At 44.5% G+C, this 19583-nt stretch overlaps 1 protein-coding gene across 1 annotated transcript in view; it reads left to right on the top strand.

Moving 5' to 3' along the window:
• pdzrn4 (PDZ domain containing ring finger 4) overlaps positions 1-19583 on the top strand; it is a 96207-nt gene that overhangs the window by 57291 nt on the left and 19333 nt on the right. The window contains exons 2-3 of the mRNA XM_052515154.1: positions 11419-11669; positions 13394-13496. Of these exons, the coding sequence (XP_052371114.1) occupies positions 11419-11669; positions 13394-13496 (354 nt within the window). The remainder of the gene's footprint in view (positions 1-11418; positions 11670-13393; positions 13497-19583) is intronic.

Genomic DNA, 19583 nt, shown 5'->3' with positions numbered 1-19583 from the left:
AGAGTGACAGCAGCGAGAGCGAGGCTGCATTGGAAACTGTTGAAGAGCAAGTTGATGAGCAACATACTGAAGTAAGAGAAATTGACACTGTTCCTGTTCTCCATCATGGATAGCCTTAGTCCTTCTACTCCTATGCAGTTAACAGGCAATTTAGCTGACAATTGGAAACGTTGCAAGCAGAGATTCAATATCTACCTAGCAGCCAGTGGTGCAGGGGGAGATGATGACAAATTGAAAGCTTCCATTTTTCTGCATGTTATTGGAGAGGAGGCATTGGACATTTACAAAATCTTTCAGCAAGACGAGGCAAACTTGACATTGACTGTGCTAATGGCTAAATTTGAGGAGTCCTTTGTACCAAGCCAGAACGTCACGTTTGAGAGATACAAGTTTTTCTCTCATGATCAGAAACAAGGAGTCAGTTTTGACCAGTATTTGGCTGAGCTGAACACACTGAGCAAAACGTGTGAATTTGAAAATCTGAAAGACTCACTAGTGAAAGACAGGATAGTCTGTGACATAGTTGACAATGGACTCAAGGAGAGATCGCTGCGTGAGCAAGATTTAACTTTGGATAAAGCAGTGAATATGTGTCGAGCAGCTGAAACCACCAGACCACAAGCTAAAGAGCTGTGCAGGGATGAGACATCGGAGTATGCAATAACAAGAGAGGAGCACCACACACACAAAAGAGAGAAATCAAAACACTACATGTGGAAAATGTGGATTTATCCACAAGCCAAAAAAATGACCTGCATATGGAAAATCATTTAACAACTGTGGGAAAAATAGTAATTTCTCAAAATGCTGCAAAGCTGAGGATACAAAGAAAAAGGTTCACACGGTCGAGGAGATGGAAGAATACTTTGTTGATTCTGTGGAAATATGCAATGCAGTAAATGCTGAATGGATTGTGCCATTGACTGTGAATGAAACTATAATACCATTCAAGCTTGATACTGGAGCACAGGTAAACCTGTTGTCGCTGGATGACTACAAAACACTGAAGGTGAAGATGAAGGTTATTGGTTATACTGGGGAGAACGTACCAGTCAAAGGTAGCTGCATAGTAACTTTACAGCACAAAGGAAAACAGTTCAGAGCACAGCTGCTGATTGTGGAAAAGAGTGTACAGCCTATTCTAGGAATAGCTCAATTTGTTGAAAAGAGTGTATGTAGTGACATCACAGACTGAAAATGACCAAGAATCGCTACTGGCTGAGTATGAGGACGTGTTTGAGGGTCTTGGATGTTTACCAGGAGAACACAACTGTGTACTGATGACAAAATTACTCCAGTTGTGCATGCATGCAGAAAAGTTCCATTTGCACTGAGGAAAAAGCTCAAAGAGGAACGTCATCACAAAAATGGATGAACCTACAGACTGGGTGAGCTCACTGGTTATTGTGGTGAAACAGAACGGCGATCTCAGGATATGTCTAGACCCGAGAGATCTCAACAAAGCAATCAAGAGGAGCATTTCAAGATGCCAACCAGAGAAGATATAATGCCGCAGTTTTCTGGAGCAATGTGGTTCAGTAAGCTTGATGCCTCATCAGGATTCTGGCAAATGAAGCTAGATGATGCAAGCTCAAAGCTATGCACATTGAACACACCTGAGGGCAGGTACAGATTTCTTCGTCTACCATATGGGATTCTCTCAGCGCCAGAGGTCTACCACAAGACAATCCACATGATCTTCAGAGCACATTCCAGGAGTGGAGACTATGATGGATGACATCATCATCTGGGGGTCCACAAAAGAAGAACACGATGCGAGAGGGAGACAAGTGCTGGACCTGACACGGAAAGTCAACCTAAAACTAAACAAGGACAAATGCGAGTTTGGTGTGAAAACACTTACCTTCGTGGGAGACGTACTTTCAGAGGACGGAGTCAAACCAGACCCGAGGAAAACATCAGCCATCAACAACATGGAGCGCCTGAAAAACAAGGACGATGTGAGACGCTTCATGGGCATGATCACCTACCTTGCAAAGTTCATACCTCCACTGTCAGCACAGTCCGCTCACTCAGATGTCTTCTGGAACAGAAAAATGAATGGGAATGGTCCCATGAACAGGAAAACTGCTTCAAAACCCTAAAGAAAACAATCACAGAAGAGCCAGTGCTCAGGTTCTATAATCCAGAGAAAAGCACAAGGATTTCTGCAGACGTGTCACAGTTTGGCCTGGGAGCAGTTCTTCTGCAACAGTATGATGACACATGGCAACCTGTTGCTTATGCGTCCAGAGCCTTGACAGGCGCAGAGACAAGGTATGCACAAATAGAGAAAGAACTACTGGTGAGCACAAACTCTTGCGAAAGGTTTCACCAATACGTCTACGGACAAGTATTCGAAGTAGAAACCGACCACAAACCATTGGTGTCAATCATGTCTAAGCCACTGAATGATTGTCCAATGAGAATCCAGAGAATGTTGATCAGACTGCAAAAGTATGATGTGAAGATGATCTATGCCCTGGGAAAGTTCATGTTCGCCGCCGACTCTCTTTCTCGAGCAGCAGTCGACAAGAAGGAGAGCTTTGGCACACAGAAAAACACTGAGATTCAGGCCTACGTCGACATGATCGTAGCATCACTTCCTGTGTCTTCTGAGAGAATGGAGCAGATCAAAAGAGAGACCGCAGCTGACCAAACAATGACAGAGTTGAAAGACACAACACTGATAGGATGGCCTGCACAGAAAAACAACTGTCCAATGAGAATACAGGATTACTGGATGTGCAGAGCAGAGCTCACCGTTGTGGATGACATAGAGCTTAAAGGCAACAATATTGTCATTCCCATGACACTATGCAAAGAAATGCTACAGAAAATACACGAGGGCCACTTGGGTGAGGAAAAATGCAAATGATGAGCACGAGAAGTAATGTACTGGCCAAGAATGAACCAGGATATCAGCCAGACCACTGCTTCATGTGAACTGTGTTTGACCTACAGGCCAAAGCAGCAAGCAGAGCCGCTAATGCCTCAGCCAGTACCCAACAGACCCTACTACAAAGTTGGAGTTGACCTTTTTGACTGCAACGGCATAAGTCACAATGTTGTTACCGACTACTACTCAAACTACCCTGAAGTAGCAACACTGCCAACTACCTCCAGCAAAGCTGTAATCCCCTACCTGAAATCAGTCTCTGCAAGACATGGGGCTGCGTCTGAACTGTACTCGGACAATGGCCCGCAGTTCTCAAGTTCTGAATTCCGATCATTGGCTAACGACTGGGGATTCCGACACAACACCTCCAGCCCCAACTACCCAAGGTCCAACGGCTTAGCAGAGAGTTCACTCAAAATTGTCAAAGGTCTGATGAAAAAGGCACACGATGGAAAGGAGGATTTCCTAAAAATCTGATGATCTTCCGCAGCACACCGCGGCAGAACGGACTTTCACCTGCACAAATGTTGATGGGACGTCGCATCAGAACCAACCTACCCATCCATGAGGACTTGCTAACACCCAGAGGTGCTCACAAAGTCAAACTCACAAAGGAAAAACAGAAAGACAAACAAAAACAGCTACACGACAAAAGTGCAAGACACTTACCTGAACTGAAACCTGGAGATCATGTACGACTCCAAGACACCACTACAGGAACCTGGATGTAGCAAGGGTGTGTGCAGAGAGAAGTTGCACCGCGATCCTATGAGATCCAAACGGAGCGTGGATCACAACTGAGACGAAACAGAGTGGATCTAAGGCTTCAGCCATTCACCCATTCACCCTGGAGGATACTGCTGAAGCGTCAAATGCCTTTAGAAATGGACAATTCAGTCAGAACATCCTGACTGACAATGAACGCTGTCCAACTGTTTCAGGAAGCACTTCAGCAGAACAACCAAAAAGGACTGTCAGAGCCCCTGAAAGGCTTATTGAGAATTGCAATTTTTTAAAATAAATTTAAATACAAAAAAGGGGCACCTGGTTTTGTTTATGTGAAAAGAAATAGAGCCACAATAGAGTATTGTTGGACAGACTATTTTGTTGGACAGACTAAGGAAAGAAGATGTGTTGTTATGTGTTAATAACATTTAGACTACGTTACCCAGCAGGCGATGCGGGGGGCAGGTGGTTGAAGAATGCCTAACACATGCCTAAACATAACTAATACAATATCAACTTCAGACTTCAGAAACGCTCCTCATCCATCATGCTTTTAGGCTGACTGATCTCCTCTTCTCAGCTCTTCTGAAAGTTGTATGAGAGAGAGAGAGAGAGAGAGAGAGAGAGAGAGAGAGAGAGAGAGAGAGAGAGAGAGAGAGAGACAGAGACAGAGACAGAGACAGAGAGACAGAGAGACAGAGACAGAGAGAGAGACAGAGAGAGAGAGAGACAGAGACAGAGACAGAGACAGAGAGACAGAGAGAGAGATCAGTCAGCCTAAAAAAGCATTGTTTATTATCTATTTCACTTGCTTTGGCAATGTAAACATGTTTCCCATGCCAATAAAGCCTGTTAAATGTAATTGAGAGAGAGCACAGAGATTAAAACATCACAGTTCACAGATGTTCTTTGCTGTATTGCTGTGTGCTGAGTCAGGCAGTAACTCAGAGTGTAGGTCAGGTCAAATAAGATACATTTTATTTCACTATTAGTGGTTAACCACAGGGTGTTGTTTTATTCTGTCTTTGCTGTATGCTGATCTTAGCAAGAGCTCTAACAGTCAGTCAGGAGATCTAACAGTCAGTCAGTAGATCTAACAGTCAGTCAGGTGATCTAACAGTCAGTCAGGAGATCTAACAGTCAGTCAGTAGATCTAACAGTCAGTCAGGAGATCTAACAGTCAGTCAGGAGATCTAACAGTCAGTCAGTAGATCTAACAGTCAGTCAGGAGATCTAACAGTCAGTCAGTAGATCTAACAGTCAGTCAGGAGATCTAACAGTCAGTCAGGAGATCTAACAGTCAGTCAGGTGATCTAACAGTCAGTCAGGAGATCTAACAGTCAGTCAGGAGATCTAACAGTCAGTCAGGAGATCTAACAGTCAGTCAGGAGATCTAACAGTCAGTCAGGAGATCTAACAGTCAGTCAGTAGATCTAACAGTCAGTCAGGAGATCTAACAGTCAGTCAGGAGATCTAACAGTCAGTCAGGAGATCTAACAGTCAGTCAGGAGATCTAACAGTCAGTCAGGAGATGTCAGTCAGGAGATCTAACAGTCAGTCAGGAGATCTAACAGTCAGTCAGGAGATCTAACAGTCAGTCAGTAGATCTAACAGTCAGTCAGTAGATCTAACAGTCAGTCAGGTGATCTAACAGTCAGTCAGGTGATCTAACAGTCAGTCAGGTGATCTAACAGTCAGTCAGTAGATCTAACAGTCAGTCAGGAGATCTAACAGTCAGTCAGGAGATCTAACAGTCAGTCAGGAGATGTCAGTCAGGAGATCTAACAGTCAGTCAGTAGATCTAACAGTCAGTCAGGAGATCTAACAGTCAGTCAGTAGATCTAACAGTCAGTCAGTAGATCTAACAGTCAGTCAGGAGATCTAACAGTCAGTCAGGAGATCTAACAGTCAGTCAGGAGATCTAACAGTCAGTCAGTAGATCTAACAGTCAGTCAGGAGATCTAACAGTCAGTCAGGTGATCTAACAGTCAGTCAGGTGATCTAACAGTCAGTCAGGAGATCTAACAGTCAGTCAGTAGATCTAACAGTCAGTCAGGAGATCTAACAGTCAGTCAGTAGATCTAACAGTCAGTCAGGAGATCTAACAGTCAGTCAGGAGATCTAACAGTCAGTCAGTAGATCTAACAGTCAGTCAGGAGATCTAACAGTCAGTCAGTAGATCTAACAGTCAGTCAGGAGATCTAACAGTCAGTCAGGAGATCTAACAGTCAGTCAGGAGATGTCAGTCAGGAGATCTAACAGTCAGTCAGGAGATCTAACAGTCAGTCAGGAGATCTAACAGTCAGTCAGGAGATCTAACAGTCAGTCAGGAGATCTAACAGTCAGTCAGGAGATCTAACAGTCAGTCAGTAGATCTAACAGTCAGTCAGTAGATCTAACAGTCAGTCAGGAGATCTAACAGTCAGTCAGGAGATCTAACAGTCAGTCAGGAGATCTAACAGTCAGTCAGGAGATCTAACAGTCAGTCAGGAGATCTAACAGTCAGTCAGTAGATCTAACAGTCAGTCAGTAGATCTAACAGTCAGTCAGGAGATCTAACAGTCAGTCAGTAGATCTAACAGTCAGTCAGTAGATCTAACAGTCAGTCAGTAGATCTAACAGTCAGTCAGGAGATCTAACAGTCAGTCAGGAGATCTAACAGTCAGTCAGTAGCTCTAATAGTCAGTCAGTAGATCTAACAGTCAGTCAGGAGATCTAACAGTCAGTCAGTAGATCTAACAGTCAGTCAGTAGATCTAACAGTCAGTCAGGTGATCTAACAGTCAGTCAGTAGATCTAACAGTCAGTCAGGAGATCTAACAGTCAGTCAGTAGATCTAACAGTCAGTCAGTAGATCTAACAGTCAACAGTCAGTCAGATCTAACAGTCAGTCAGGGTAGATCTAACAGTCAGTCAGTACAGTCAGTAGTCAGTCTAACAGTCAGTCAAATCAAATTTATTTATATAGCCCCTGATCTGATATCAGTGCTGTCAGAAACCCAGCCTAAAACCCCAAACAGCAAACAATGCAGGTGTAAAAGCACAGTAGCTCTAATAGTCAGTCAGGAAAGGGTAGCTCAGGTCCACCAAGGTCTCTGATAGTGAGGGTAGTTCAAGTCAACTAAGGTGTCATGGTTTCACAGTACTTAATCAGTCAGTGGCTAGCTAGTTTTGTCGTCTCTGTGCTGTGTGCTGGGTCAGCTGTGAACACTCAGGGGATATCCTGACCTGCTCCCTCTCCCTCTGGGTCAGCTGTGAACACTCAGGGGATATCCTGACCTGCTCCCTCTCCCTCTGGGTCAGCTGTGAACACTCAGGGGATATCCTGATCTGCTCCCTCTCCCTCTGGGTCAGCTGTGGACACTCAGGGGATATTCTGACCTGCTCCCTCTCCCTCTGGGTCAGCTGTGGACACTCAGGGGATATCCTGACCTGCTCCCTCTTCCTCTGGGTCAGCTGTGAACACTCAGGGGATATCCTGACCTGCTCCCTCTCCCTCTGGGTCAGCTGTGAACACTCAGGGGGTATCCTGACCTGCTCCCTCTCCCTCTGGGTCAGCTGTGAACACTCAGGGGATATCCTGATCTGCTCCCTCTCCCTCTGGGTCAGCTGTGAACACTCAGGGGATATCCTGACCTGCTCCCTCTCCCTCTGGGTCAGCTGTGAACACTCAGGGGATATCCTGACCTGCTCCCTCTCCCTCTGGGTCAGCTGTGAACACTCAGGGGATATCCTGACCTGCTCCCTCTCCCTCTGGGTCAGCTGTGAACACTCAGGGGATATCCTGACCTGCTCCCTCTCCCTCTGGGTCAGCTGTGAACACTCAGGGGATATCCTGACCTGCTCCCTCTCCCTCTGGGTCAGCTGTGAACACTCAGGGGATATCCTGACCTGCTCCCTCTCCCTCTGGGTCAGCTGTGAACACTCAGGGGATATCCTGACCTGCTCCCTCTCCCTCTGGGTCAGCTGTGGACACTCAGGGGATATCCTGACCTGCTCCCTCTCCCTCTGGGTCAGCTGTGGACACTCAGGGGATATCCTGACCTGCTCCCTCTCCCTCTGGGCAGACTCTGTCATGCATCACCTCACTCACACATACCCAAAACACACACACACACACACACACACACACACACACACACACACACACACACACACACACACACACACACACACACACACACACACACACACACACACACACACACACACACACACACACACACACACACACACACACACACACACACACACACACACACACACACACACACGTACCATGTGCTGTATCTGTCTATCATCCTTATGGCTTATCTTGCCTACATTGAGCTGGTTTCAATCTCTTTACAGAGATAAACAGAGCTGGTTTCAATCTCTTTACAGAGATACATGGAGCTGGTTTAAATCTCTTTACAGAGATAAATGGAGCTGGTTTCCATCTCATTACAGAGAGACATGGAGCTGTTTTCTATCTCATTACAGAGATAAATGGAGCTGGTTTCTAACTCATTACAGAGATAAATGGAGCTGGTTTCAATCTCATTACACCGATAAATGGAGCTGGTTTCAATCTCATTACAGAGATACATGGAGCTGGTTTCAATCTCATTACAGAGATAAATGGAGCTGGTTTCTAACTCATTACAGAGATAAATGGAGCTGGTTTCAATCTCATTACACCGAGAAACAGAGCTGGTTTCAATCTCATTACATCGATAAATGGAGCTGGTTTCAATCTCATTACAGAGATAAATGGAGCTGGTTTCTAACTCATTACAGAGATAAATGGAGCTGGTTTCAATCTCATTACACCGATAAATGGAGCTGGTTTCAATCTCATTACAGAGATACATGGAGCTGGTTTCTAACTCATTACAGAGATAAATGGAGCTGGTTTCAATCTCATTACACCGATAAATGGAGCTGGTTTCAATCTCATTACAGAGATACATGGAGCTGGTTTCTAACTCATTACAGAGATAAATGGAGCTGGTTTCAATCTCATTACACCGATAAATGGAGCTGGTTTCAATCTCATTACAGAGATACATGGAGCTGGTTTCAATCTCATTACAGAGATAAATGGAGCTGGTTTCTAACTCATTACAGAGATAAATGGAGCTGGTTTCAATCTCATTACACCGATAAACAGAGCTGGTTTCAATCTCATTACAGAGATAAATGGAGCTGGTTTCTAACTCATTACAGAGATAAATAGAGCTGGTTTCAATCTCATTACACCGATAAATGGAGCTGGTTTCAATCTCATTACAGAGATAAATGGAGCTGGTTTCTAACTCATTACAGAGATAAATGGAGCTGGTTTCTAACTCATTACAGAGCTGAATAGAGCAACCATCTATTTCATTTAATAATAAACAGATTCATTCAGTTCTGGGTTAGGTAAGTAAGTGTGTTTGTGTGTATCAGTGGGTGCGTACATGTGTATCCATGTGCGTATGTTTGTGTATCTGTGCGTGTGTGTGTGTGTGTGTGTGTGTGTGTGTGTGTGTGTGTGTGTGTGTGTGTGTGTGTGTGTGTGTGTGTGTGTGTGTGTGTGTGTGTGTGTGTGTGTGTGTGTGTGTGTGTGTGTGTGTGTGTGTGTGTGTGTGTGTGTGTGTGTGTGTGTGTGTGTGTGTGTGTGTGTGTGTGTGTGTGTGTGTGTGTGTGTGTGTGTGTGTGTGTGTGTGTGTGTGTGTGTGTGTGTGTGTGTGTGTGTGTGTGTGTGTGTGTGTGTGTGTGTGCGCGCGCGCCCCCCAGTTTGGCATCCTGACACATTTCAACAATCCGTGTTGAAAATAAATCTGAGGTTGTGATTGATTGAACATGAATTTGACATCTGTACTGTAATGAGGCTCTGTAATTGGATAAACCGTGTATCTGAGGTCACAGATGACTGCAGACCATTAGACAGATGAGGGACATCCAACCCTTACCTCAACCCTAACCCTAGACTCAGCTCTCTGCCTTCGTCGATCCCTCAGGCAAAAACCGGCCCAATGTTCTACCCTCTTCAGACCAGACTGACTTGCAATATGCAGACAGAGCAGGAAGTTGCAATAGGCCCGCGCAACCCAAGGTTTGACACCAACAGAAACCCTCTCAACCCTAACCCTAAACTCTAACCCTAACCCTCAACTCTAACCCTCAACTCTAACTCTAACCCTCAACCATTACCTCAACTCTAACCCTAGCTTCAACCCCAACCCTAGCCTCAACCCCAACCCTAGCTTCAACCCCAACCCTAGCCTCAACCCTAACCCTAGCCTCAACCCTAACCCTAGCCTCAACCCTAACCCTAGCCTCAGCTCAGGTGTTACTTGGCAGGTGTCAGTATGATGAGTGTACCTCCCACTGAAACCCATACATCTAGTTTGAACCCCACAGTGCTGTGATGATCAGACCCAGAGACAGAGACCCAGAGCTCAGACCAGTCCAACCCAGGGGAAGAGGCCTCCACCCTGGCCTTCTCCACCTCCACCTCCCCCTCCCCTGGAGAGACAGCAGGTGCCCTTTAAAACTGACAGGCTCACCCAGGCTCTCAGGGATCATTACTGAACTGTTAGTCCCAGGGGTCCACTGTTCTGTTCGGTGGTGGGTAGGAGGTCTCAGTAAGTCAGTTCAGTACCTGATATGAATAAGAATGGAGAAGAAAGGAGGATCCGTGTGTGAAATCGTAGCATTGTAATTCTTCTCTGAAATACAAGTATATAATAGTGTTTTCAAATGGCTTATGTTGTTGCCTTGGCAAGACAATGACAAAGGTGTTGGCTGATGCAGAAACAGACTGGTACTCAGCAGGCTGTAATTGGATCACTAGGTGCACTCTACAGTATCACATATGCTGCTTCTCTGTGGGCTCACGACATAGGACTAACAGAACACCTCCATCTCCTCCATCTGATGAATGGTAGGGACTTGGGAATGCTAGGGACTTGGGAGTGCTAGGGACTTGGGAATGCTAGGGACTTGGGAATGCTAGGGACTTGGGAATGCTAGGGACTTGGGAATGCTAGGGACTTGGGAATGCTAGGGACTTGGGAATGCTAGGGACTTGGGAATGCTAGGGACTTGGGAATGCTAGGGACTTGGGAATGCTAGTGACTTGGGAATGCTAGGGACTTGGGAATGCTAGGTACTTGGGAATGGTAGGGACTTGGAAATGCTAGTGACTTGGGAATGCAAGGGACTTGGGAATGCTAGGGACTTGGGAATGGTAGTGACTTGGGAATGGTAGAAACTTCGGAAAGGTAAGGACTTGGGAATGGGAGGGACTTGGGAATGGTAGGGACTTGGGAATGGTAGAGACTTGAGAATGTTAGAGACTTGGGAATGGTAGAGACTTGGGAATGTTAGAGACTTGGGAATGGTATAGACTTGAGAATGTTAGAGACTTGGGAATGGTATAGACTTGAGAATGTTAGAGACTTGGGAATGGTAGAGACTTGGGAATGGTAGAGACTTGAGAATGTTAGAGACTTGGGAATGTTAGAGACTTGGGAATGGTAGAGACTTGGGAATTTTAGAGACTTGGTAATGGTAGAGACTTGAGAATGTTAGGGATTTGGGAATGTTAGGGACTTGAGAATGTTAGGGATTTGAGAATGGTAGAAACTTGAGAATGTTAAGGATTTGGGAATGGTAGGGACTTGAGAATGTTAGGGACTTGGGAATGGTAGGGACTTGGCTGTGGGAAGAGTCTAGCTTTTGTGATACTGACTCACCACATAGACACATTGTTATTCCTGTACTGTGTACATGGGTTTAAGACTCTTCTATCTCTTCCCTGTTCAGGTGAATGGCAGGGACTACTCCAAGGCCAGCCATGACGAGATGGTGGAGGTCATCAGAAGAGACCCCATCGTGGTGCAGGTCGTCCGTCGCCATGGCAACCCCGCCCACTCACACCAAACATTACAGGAAGTTCACGTGGTGGACGTGTGCACGCAGACGGACATCACTTTTGAACACATCATGGCCCTGGCTAAGCTGAGGCCTGCTACTCCACCTGTACCCGACATCTGCCCCTTTCTGCTGTCAGACAGGTGAGGGGCATCTAATCCTAACCCTAACCTTAACATTAACCTTATCCCTTACCCTAACCCTAGCCTAAAACCTTACCGTAACCCTAGCCTCAAACCTAACCCTCAACCCTAACCTTAACATTAACCTTATCCCTTACCCTAACCCTAAAACTTACTGTAACCCTAACCTTAATATTAACCTTATCCCTTACCCTAACCCTAGCCTAAAACCTTACCGTAACCCTAGCCTCAAACCTAACCCTCAACCCTAACCTTAACATTAACCTTATCCCTTACCCTAACCCTAAAACTTACTGTAACCCTAACCTTAATATTAACCTTATCCCTTACCCTAACCCTAGCCTAAAACCTTACCGTAACCCTAGCCTCAAACCTAACCCTCAACCCTAACCTTAACATTAACCTTATCCCTTACCCTAACCCTAAAACTTACTGTAACCCTAACCTTAATATTAACCTTATCCCTTACCCTAACCCTAGCCTTAAAACTTACCGTAACCCTAACCTTATTATTAACCTTATCCCTTACCCTAAACCTAGCCTTAAAACTTACCGTAACCCTAACCTTAACATTAACCTTATCCCTTACCCTAAACCTAGCCTCAACCCTAACCCTCAACTCTAACCCTAACCTGTTATCTGCCCCTACCTGCTGTCGGCCATGTTGCCATAGAGATAACCTCACTAGGGGTTAATATACAGGGAGCCAGGATTTGAGAACCATTGTTGAAGAACTCTGTCTGAGTAATATATGTCCTGTATGTGAGTCATGGGTTTGGCCTGAATTTTCTAATAGATAAAACCTTTATTCAGAAAGAACATGGGTTACCCTTGAATATGAATGAATAACATGTGGATAATGTAATAATATGTGCCATTAGTAGAGACTTTTATCCAAAGTGACTTACTGTGGTGAATGTCTACATTTGTATGAGTGTCCCCTTGGATAGTTCTCCTCAAGATGGAGATGCTTTATTATGGGTTACATCAACCTGATGTGGTTGATCAGACCTTCTACTGTATCATGGAGGACAGCAGCATTACTGCCCCCCCCCAGTACAGCTGATCACATCCCTTTAATGTCATTAGGATGCTCTCCAACTGGCATGTAATCATTGTGTCTGCAGTGCAGCCAGACTGCTGCATCCATTCCCTTTAAGAGTTTACAAGGTGATTAAAAACAAATGGAGTGACTGTTATACAGCACTACGTTCATTCTCAGTCTATTTATAGGTCTTTACAGGGCCAGAAATGATATACATTATGTCCTATAAACAACAAATCATCCGTCCCTCGTGATACGGCTGATAAGGGGGAGGCAGAATGGATGCTGTTGTGATTCTAAACAACAGTGATGTTACTGTGGGCTGGTTATACCAGGGCTGACATGTCTCTGTATAGGTGCCAGGTAACCATCTGTTAATCAACCAATTACAGAGGAGACAAAGCTGTCTCTTCACAGCTTCTTTTCACAGCTTCTTTTCACAGCTTCTGTCACTTACATGGGTTTTTTGTCTTGTTAAAATGTGTCCATGTTTAAAATGAAACAATGTGTGTATAGATCCCTGTCATTAGTTGCTTTCCTGGAGGTTGTAAAAGGGATTTTATGTTTAGCGACCAATATGCACAACACAGGGAGAACGGTGTTGAAACCAGCTTGAAACTCACACATCTGTCTTTCTCCTCTTCCCCCTCTCTCTTCCTCTCATCCTGTCTCTCCTCAGCTGTCACTCCATCCACACCATGGAGCATGAATTCTACGAGTGTCCAGAGTACCTCTCCAACACCCCAGCTGAAGTGGACAGGCCAGAGGAGTTTGAGTATGAGGTAAATCAATATGGAGCCACACAAGTTGCTGCGATGACAATTCTCCCACAGCGGTTATATTGACAAGTCATCTGTCTCTTGGTCAAATACAGGGTTCCCTACTTATTCACTGCAGAGATAAGTACAAACACGTCTCCCCCGTAGCTCATTATGTCATCGGAATGATAAAGATTAAAATCCCGTATGAATCTTATTACCTCAATTTGGTATGTTTTCCCTATAAACAATGACACTTTTCAGATACAGTTGGAGTGTTGAAAAGTAGCCTGTCTGGGAGGCTGGGTGGAGATTGTAATTTGTGTCAGAGAGGCAGTGACCGTGGGTGACGTGGTAGTGTGTGTGTTTGTGCAGTGGTGCTGCTCGTATAATGGGTGCCCGTGGTTCGCTGCACAGGATTCTGGGTCATTAGTGTTCCTCTGCTGTCAGCTGTGGTTTAACGGCCATTTCTGACTAAATGGATGATTGTCTCTCTGTGTGAGAGAGGGATGAGAGACGGTGTGAAGTTTGAGGACACACACACACAAGTCCACACACAGTCACACACACTCGCAGGCAGGTGGACACACATGCACACACACACACACAGTCTGGCCAGCCCAACTGAGGCAGGGTCAGTGGCAGGTCGTGACCTGATTACTGTTGTTATGGCTACTCCTTCCCCTCACACAGCTGGCCCTCAGTTACTCTTTGTTCAGTCAAGTGTATCTAACTGTACCCTGAATGCCCTTGCTCCTCAGTAGCCCCGGCAGCTCAGGGACATTAGCTGTGAAGGATGTGTTTAGCCTGGCTTCACACTACTGCCGTGTAACTTAAGGACAGCTACAGGGCAGCTGTGGGAGGTTTTTCTTCCCAGTGGCCCGCTATAAAAACAACACACAGATACAGATGATCTTCTAATCAAGACTAGCGTGGTCTCTCTAACCTCAGTACATCCACAGATTATTACTAGGTCCCGTGCTGACGAGTATAAGGTTGTGTCCTGTAGCCCTATACGAGTTAATGTACTGTCTGCACGACACACTGTGAGTTGTCACTCTAGGAGGGTCTAATCTAAGCTCAAACGTCTCCACATTACAAGGTTGTGTCCTGTACTACTCAGTGGGATTCTTCTCTCTAGTAATGCCCTCTGACAGTAGTGAGTTAGTGATCTCTGATCTCTCAGGTTGTGTCCTGTACTACTCAGTGGGATTGTTCTCTCTAGTAATGCCCTCTGACAGTAGTTAGTGATCTCTGATCTCTCAGGTTGTGTCCTGTACTACTCAGTGGGATTGTTCTCTCTAGTAATGCCCTCTGACAGTAGTTAGTGATCTCTGATCTCTCAGGTTGTGTCCTGTACTACTCAGTGGGATTGTTCTCTCTAGTAATGCCCTCTGACAGTAGTGAGTTAGTGATCTCTGATCTCTCAGGTTGTGTCCTGTACTACTCAGTGGGATTGTTCTCTCTAGTAATGCCCTCTGACAGTAGTGAGCTAGTGATCTCTGATCTCTCAGTACATGGTAATTAATCAACAGTGATGGGGCGTTCGTGTCAACCACTTTTCTCGACCATTCTAAACTGTGTGGAAGTGTGGAGTCTACTCGCCAGTAACAGCTGAGACCTAGTCAAAAGTGCCCTCCCTCCTCTGTTTGTCCTCTGTTTGTTGTGGCTAGATGTCAAAGAAATTAATATTTAAAAAAAAAAAATTCCCAACTGCCAGCCAGAATCCTTTGGAAATTAGGCTATCCCTTTAATTAGGCTATCCCTTTAATTAGCCTATCCCTTTAATTAGCATATCCCTTTAATTAGCCTATCCCTTTAATTAGCCTATCCCTTTAATTAGCCTCTCTTTTTAATGAGGGTATCCCTTTAATTAGGCTATCCCTTTAATGAGGGTATCCCTTTAATTAGGGTATCCCTTTAATTAGGGTATCCCTTTAATTAGGGTATCCCTGATATAGTCCCTTCTTTTGACCCCCTGCCATCCAGCTGTAACTCCACACGTAAAATAACTTTGGCAGAGCAAAATGTCAAACTGTAAAATCATATCTTTCTGTTTCTTCCCAACACAGCAGTGACCAAACAGACAGGGGTTAATACACCTGCAACATTAAGGGAACACGCTGTGTAGTAAATGCCATCAGTGCCATCAGACCATCAAAGACATCCCCAGTGGGACATCCATCTGTGTTTTATTTGATATGAGGTTTTAGTGCTATTGATGTACAGACCACCCTCTGGGCAGTGGACATGTGTTACCATGGTGAGGAGAGATTAGGAACCACACAACAAGAATAAGTAAAGACCACAGGAGGTGGAATATCATTTATCAGACAATAATTCAACATCAATTGCAGTCTTAACTGGTGTGGAATGGTGCAGCTTTAGTACCAATGTCACAGCATGTCATGGTGATATTGGGTTACTTGTTGAATTTGTTTGAGTGATACAGTTGGTTTACATTTAAACACACACACACGCACACACACACACACACACACACACACACACACACACACACACACACACACACACACACACACACACACACACACACACACACACACACACACACACACACACACATGTTTTAGTATGGTCAGGGCGTGAGTTGGGGTGGGCAGTCTATGTTGGTTTTTGTGTTCGGCCTAGTATGGTTCTCAATCAGAGGCAGGTGTAGTTAGTTGGGTTGGCAGGGTAGCCTAGTGGTTAGAGCGTTGGACTAGTAACTGAAAGGCTGCAAGTTCAAACCCCTAAGCTGACAAGGTACAAATCTGTCGTTCTGCCCCTGAACAGGCAGTTAACCCACTGTTCCTAGGCCATCATTGTAAATAGGAATTTGTTCTGACTTGCCTAGTTAAATAAAGGTACATTTAAAAAAAAGTTGTCTGATTGAGAATCATACTTATGTAGCCTTTTTCCACCTGGGTTTGGTGGGTGTTTATTTTCTGTCTTTGTGTATGTCGCCAGACTGTTTCGGTTTTCGTTCGTTCACTTTATTGTTTTTGTATTTTCAGTGTTCAGTGTGATTCATTAAATATTTCATCATGAACACTTACCACGCTGGGTTTTGGTCCTCCGATCCTTCTCACTACAAGATCCGTTACACACACACACACACACACACACACACACACACACACACACACACACACACACACACACACACACACACACACACACACACACACACACACACACACACACACACACACACACACACACACACATTATATCACCCTTTGCAGAGACTTACTGGAGAACTGTGTGTTACTCCCTATGGGCTGTTGATCAACATGTTAGTCTCAGTAAAGTTGAGGCACCAAAGTATATGTCAGTTAAAGGGAGATTTCTCCCTGGGGGAATCTGGGCTTGTTTTCATCATGTCTGAGGCATTTCTAGGACAGTGATATGTGCTTCACACATACAGTCGGGCAAAAAAGTATTTAGTCAGCGACCAATAGTGCAAGTTCTCCCACTTAAAAAGATGAGAGAGGCCTGTTATTTTCATCATAGGTACACTTCAACTATGACAGACAAAATGAGAAAAAAATCCATAAAATCACATTGTAGGATCTTTAATGAATTTATTTGTAAATTATGGTGGAAAATAAGTATTTGGTCAATAACAAAAGTTTATCTCAATACTTTGTTATATACCCTTTGTTGGCAATGACAGAGGTCAAACGTTTTCTGTAAGTCTTCACAAGGTTTTCACACACTGTTGCTGGTATTTTGGCCCATTCCTCCATGCAGATCTCCTGTAGAGCAGTGATGTTTTGGGGCTGTTGCTGGGCAACACGGACTTTCAACTCCCTCCAAAGATTTTCTATGGGATTGAGATCTGGAGACTGGCTAGGCCACTCCAGGACCTTGAAATTCTTCTTGCGAAGCCACTCCTTCGTTGCCCGGGCGGTGTGTTTGGGATCATTGTCATGCTGAAAGACCCAGCCACGTTTCATCTTCAATGCCCTTGCTGATGGAAGGAGGTTTTCACTCAAAATCTCACGATACATGGCCCCATTCATTCTTTCCTATACACGGATCAGTCGTCCTGGTCCCTTTGCAGAAAAACAGCCCCAAAGCATGATGTTTCCACCCCCTTGCTTCACAGTCCTCCAAACATGACGAGTTGAGTTTTTACCAAAAAGTTCTGTTTTGTTTTCATCTAACCATATGACATTTTCCCAATCTTCTTCTGGATCATCCAAATGCTCTCTAGCAAACTTCAGACGAGCCTGGACATGTACTGGCTTAAGCAGGGGGACACGTCTGGCACTGCAGGATTTGAGTCCCTGGCAGCGTAGTGTGTTACTGATGGTAGGCTTTGTTACTTTGGTCCCAGCTCTCTGCAGGTCATTCACTAGGTCCCCCCGTGTGGTTCTGGGATTTTGGCTCACCGTTCTTGTGATCATTTTGACCCCACGGGGTGAGGTCATGTGTGGAGCCCCAGATCGAGGGAGATTATCAGTGGTCTTGTATGTCTTCCATTTCCTAATAATAGCTCCCACAGTTGATTTCTTCAAACCAAGCTGCTTACCTATTGCAGATTCAGTCTTCCCAGCCTAGTGCAGGTCTACAATTTTGTTTCTGGTGTCCTTTGACAGCTCTTTGGTCTTGGCCATAGTGGAGTTTGGAATGTGACTTTTTGAGGTTGTGGACAGGTGTCTTTTATACTGATAACAAGTTCAAACAGGTGCTATTAATACAGGTAACGAGTGGAGGACAGAGGAGCCTCTTAAAGGAGAAGTTACAGGTCTGTGAGAGCCAGAAATCTTGCTTGTTTGTAGGTGACCAAATACTTATTTTCCATTCCATCGTAATTTGCAAATAAATTCATTTGTGATTTTCTGCATTTTTTTTCTCATTTTGTCTGTCAAAGTTGAAGTGTACCTATGATGAAAATTACAGGCCTCTCTCATCTTTTTAAGTGGGAGAACTTGCACAATTGGTGGCTGACTAAATACTTTTTTGCCCCACTGTAACTGCCCAGGAGGAAGGCAGGTCACACTCTGAATGATACACCTTATGACAGCTTCCGGTGTATTGATGGTGGGGGGGTGGGGGGGAGAAATCTGAAAATGAATGTAATCCTACTTTATGGTTTTTCATGAAGGCTCTATGTTAAACTGATCACACTATAAGGCTCTATGTTAAACTGATCACACTATAAGGCTCTATGTTAAACTGATCACACTATAAGGCTCTATGTTAAACTGATCACACTATAAGGCTCTATGTTAAACTGATCACACTATAAGGCTCTATGTTAAACTGATCACACTATAAGGCTCTATGTTAAACTGATCACACTATAAGGCTCTATGTTAAACTGATCACACTATAAGGCTCTATGTTAAACTGATCACACTATAAGGCTCTATGTTAAACTGATCACACTATAAGGCTCTATGTTAAACTGATCACACTATAAGGCTCTATGTTAAACTGATCACACTATAAGGCTCTATGTTATGATCACACTAAACTCTATGAAACTCACACTATAAGGCTCTATGTTAAACTGGCTCTATCACTGACTATAAGGCTCTATGTTAAACTGATCACACTATAAGGCTCTATGTTAAACTGATCACACTATAAGGCTCTATGTTAAACTGATCACACTATAAGGCTCTATGTTAAACTGATCACACTATAAGGCTCTATGTTAAACTGATCACACTATATGTTTTTGTGGATGTAGATGTGGTTGTCCTTGTTGGACAGGGCCAGTGGACGTCTTTCAGCGATGTTCCTATCGTCCGATTCATTACTAAATATACAAGCATTGTTTCCAGTCTCGTAAAGACTACAACTTGTGTTGGGTGGTGCTTCGTGGTCTGGCTCCTGTCCCTCCTCCAATACGTTTTTTTTAAAGATACTATATCAACAATTCTATTTTTACTTCTAATTGAGAATCTTCCGTTTTGCTGTGAAGGGAAAAAATCAATGGTATCTCATCATGTCTCAGCTGGCGTCAAAATGGATTCCCTAACAGTCCAGTCTGATAATCCCTCTGGTAATCTTTGGTCACCGCATCAGTCTTGATAGCCGCAAGCCACTAGGAGAATCAGGGTGAATCTCTGGTAGGTAGAACAGTGAAGTTAA

The sequence above is a fragment of the Oncorhynchus keta genome, unplaced genomic scaffold (assembly GCF_023373465.1).
Source record: "Oncorhynchus keta strain PuntledgeMale-10-30-2019 unplaced genomic scaffold, Oket_V2 Un_scaffold_21901_pilon_pilon, whole genome shotgun sequence".
Classification (NCBI taxonomy): Eukaryota; Metazoa; Chordata; class Actinopteri; order Salmoniformes; family Salmonidae; genus Oncorhynchus; species Oncorhynchus keta.
This window is presented reverse-complemented; position numbering and strand designations above follow the sequence as displayed.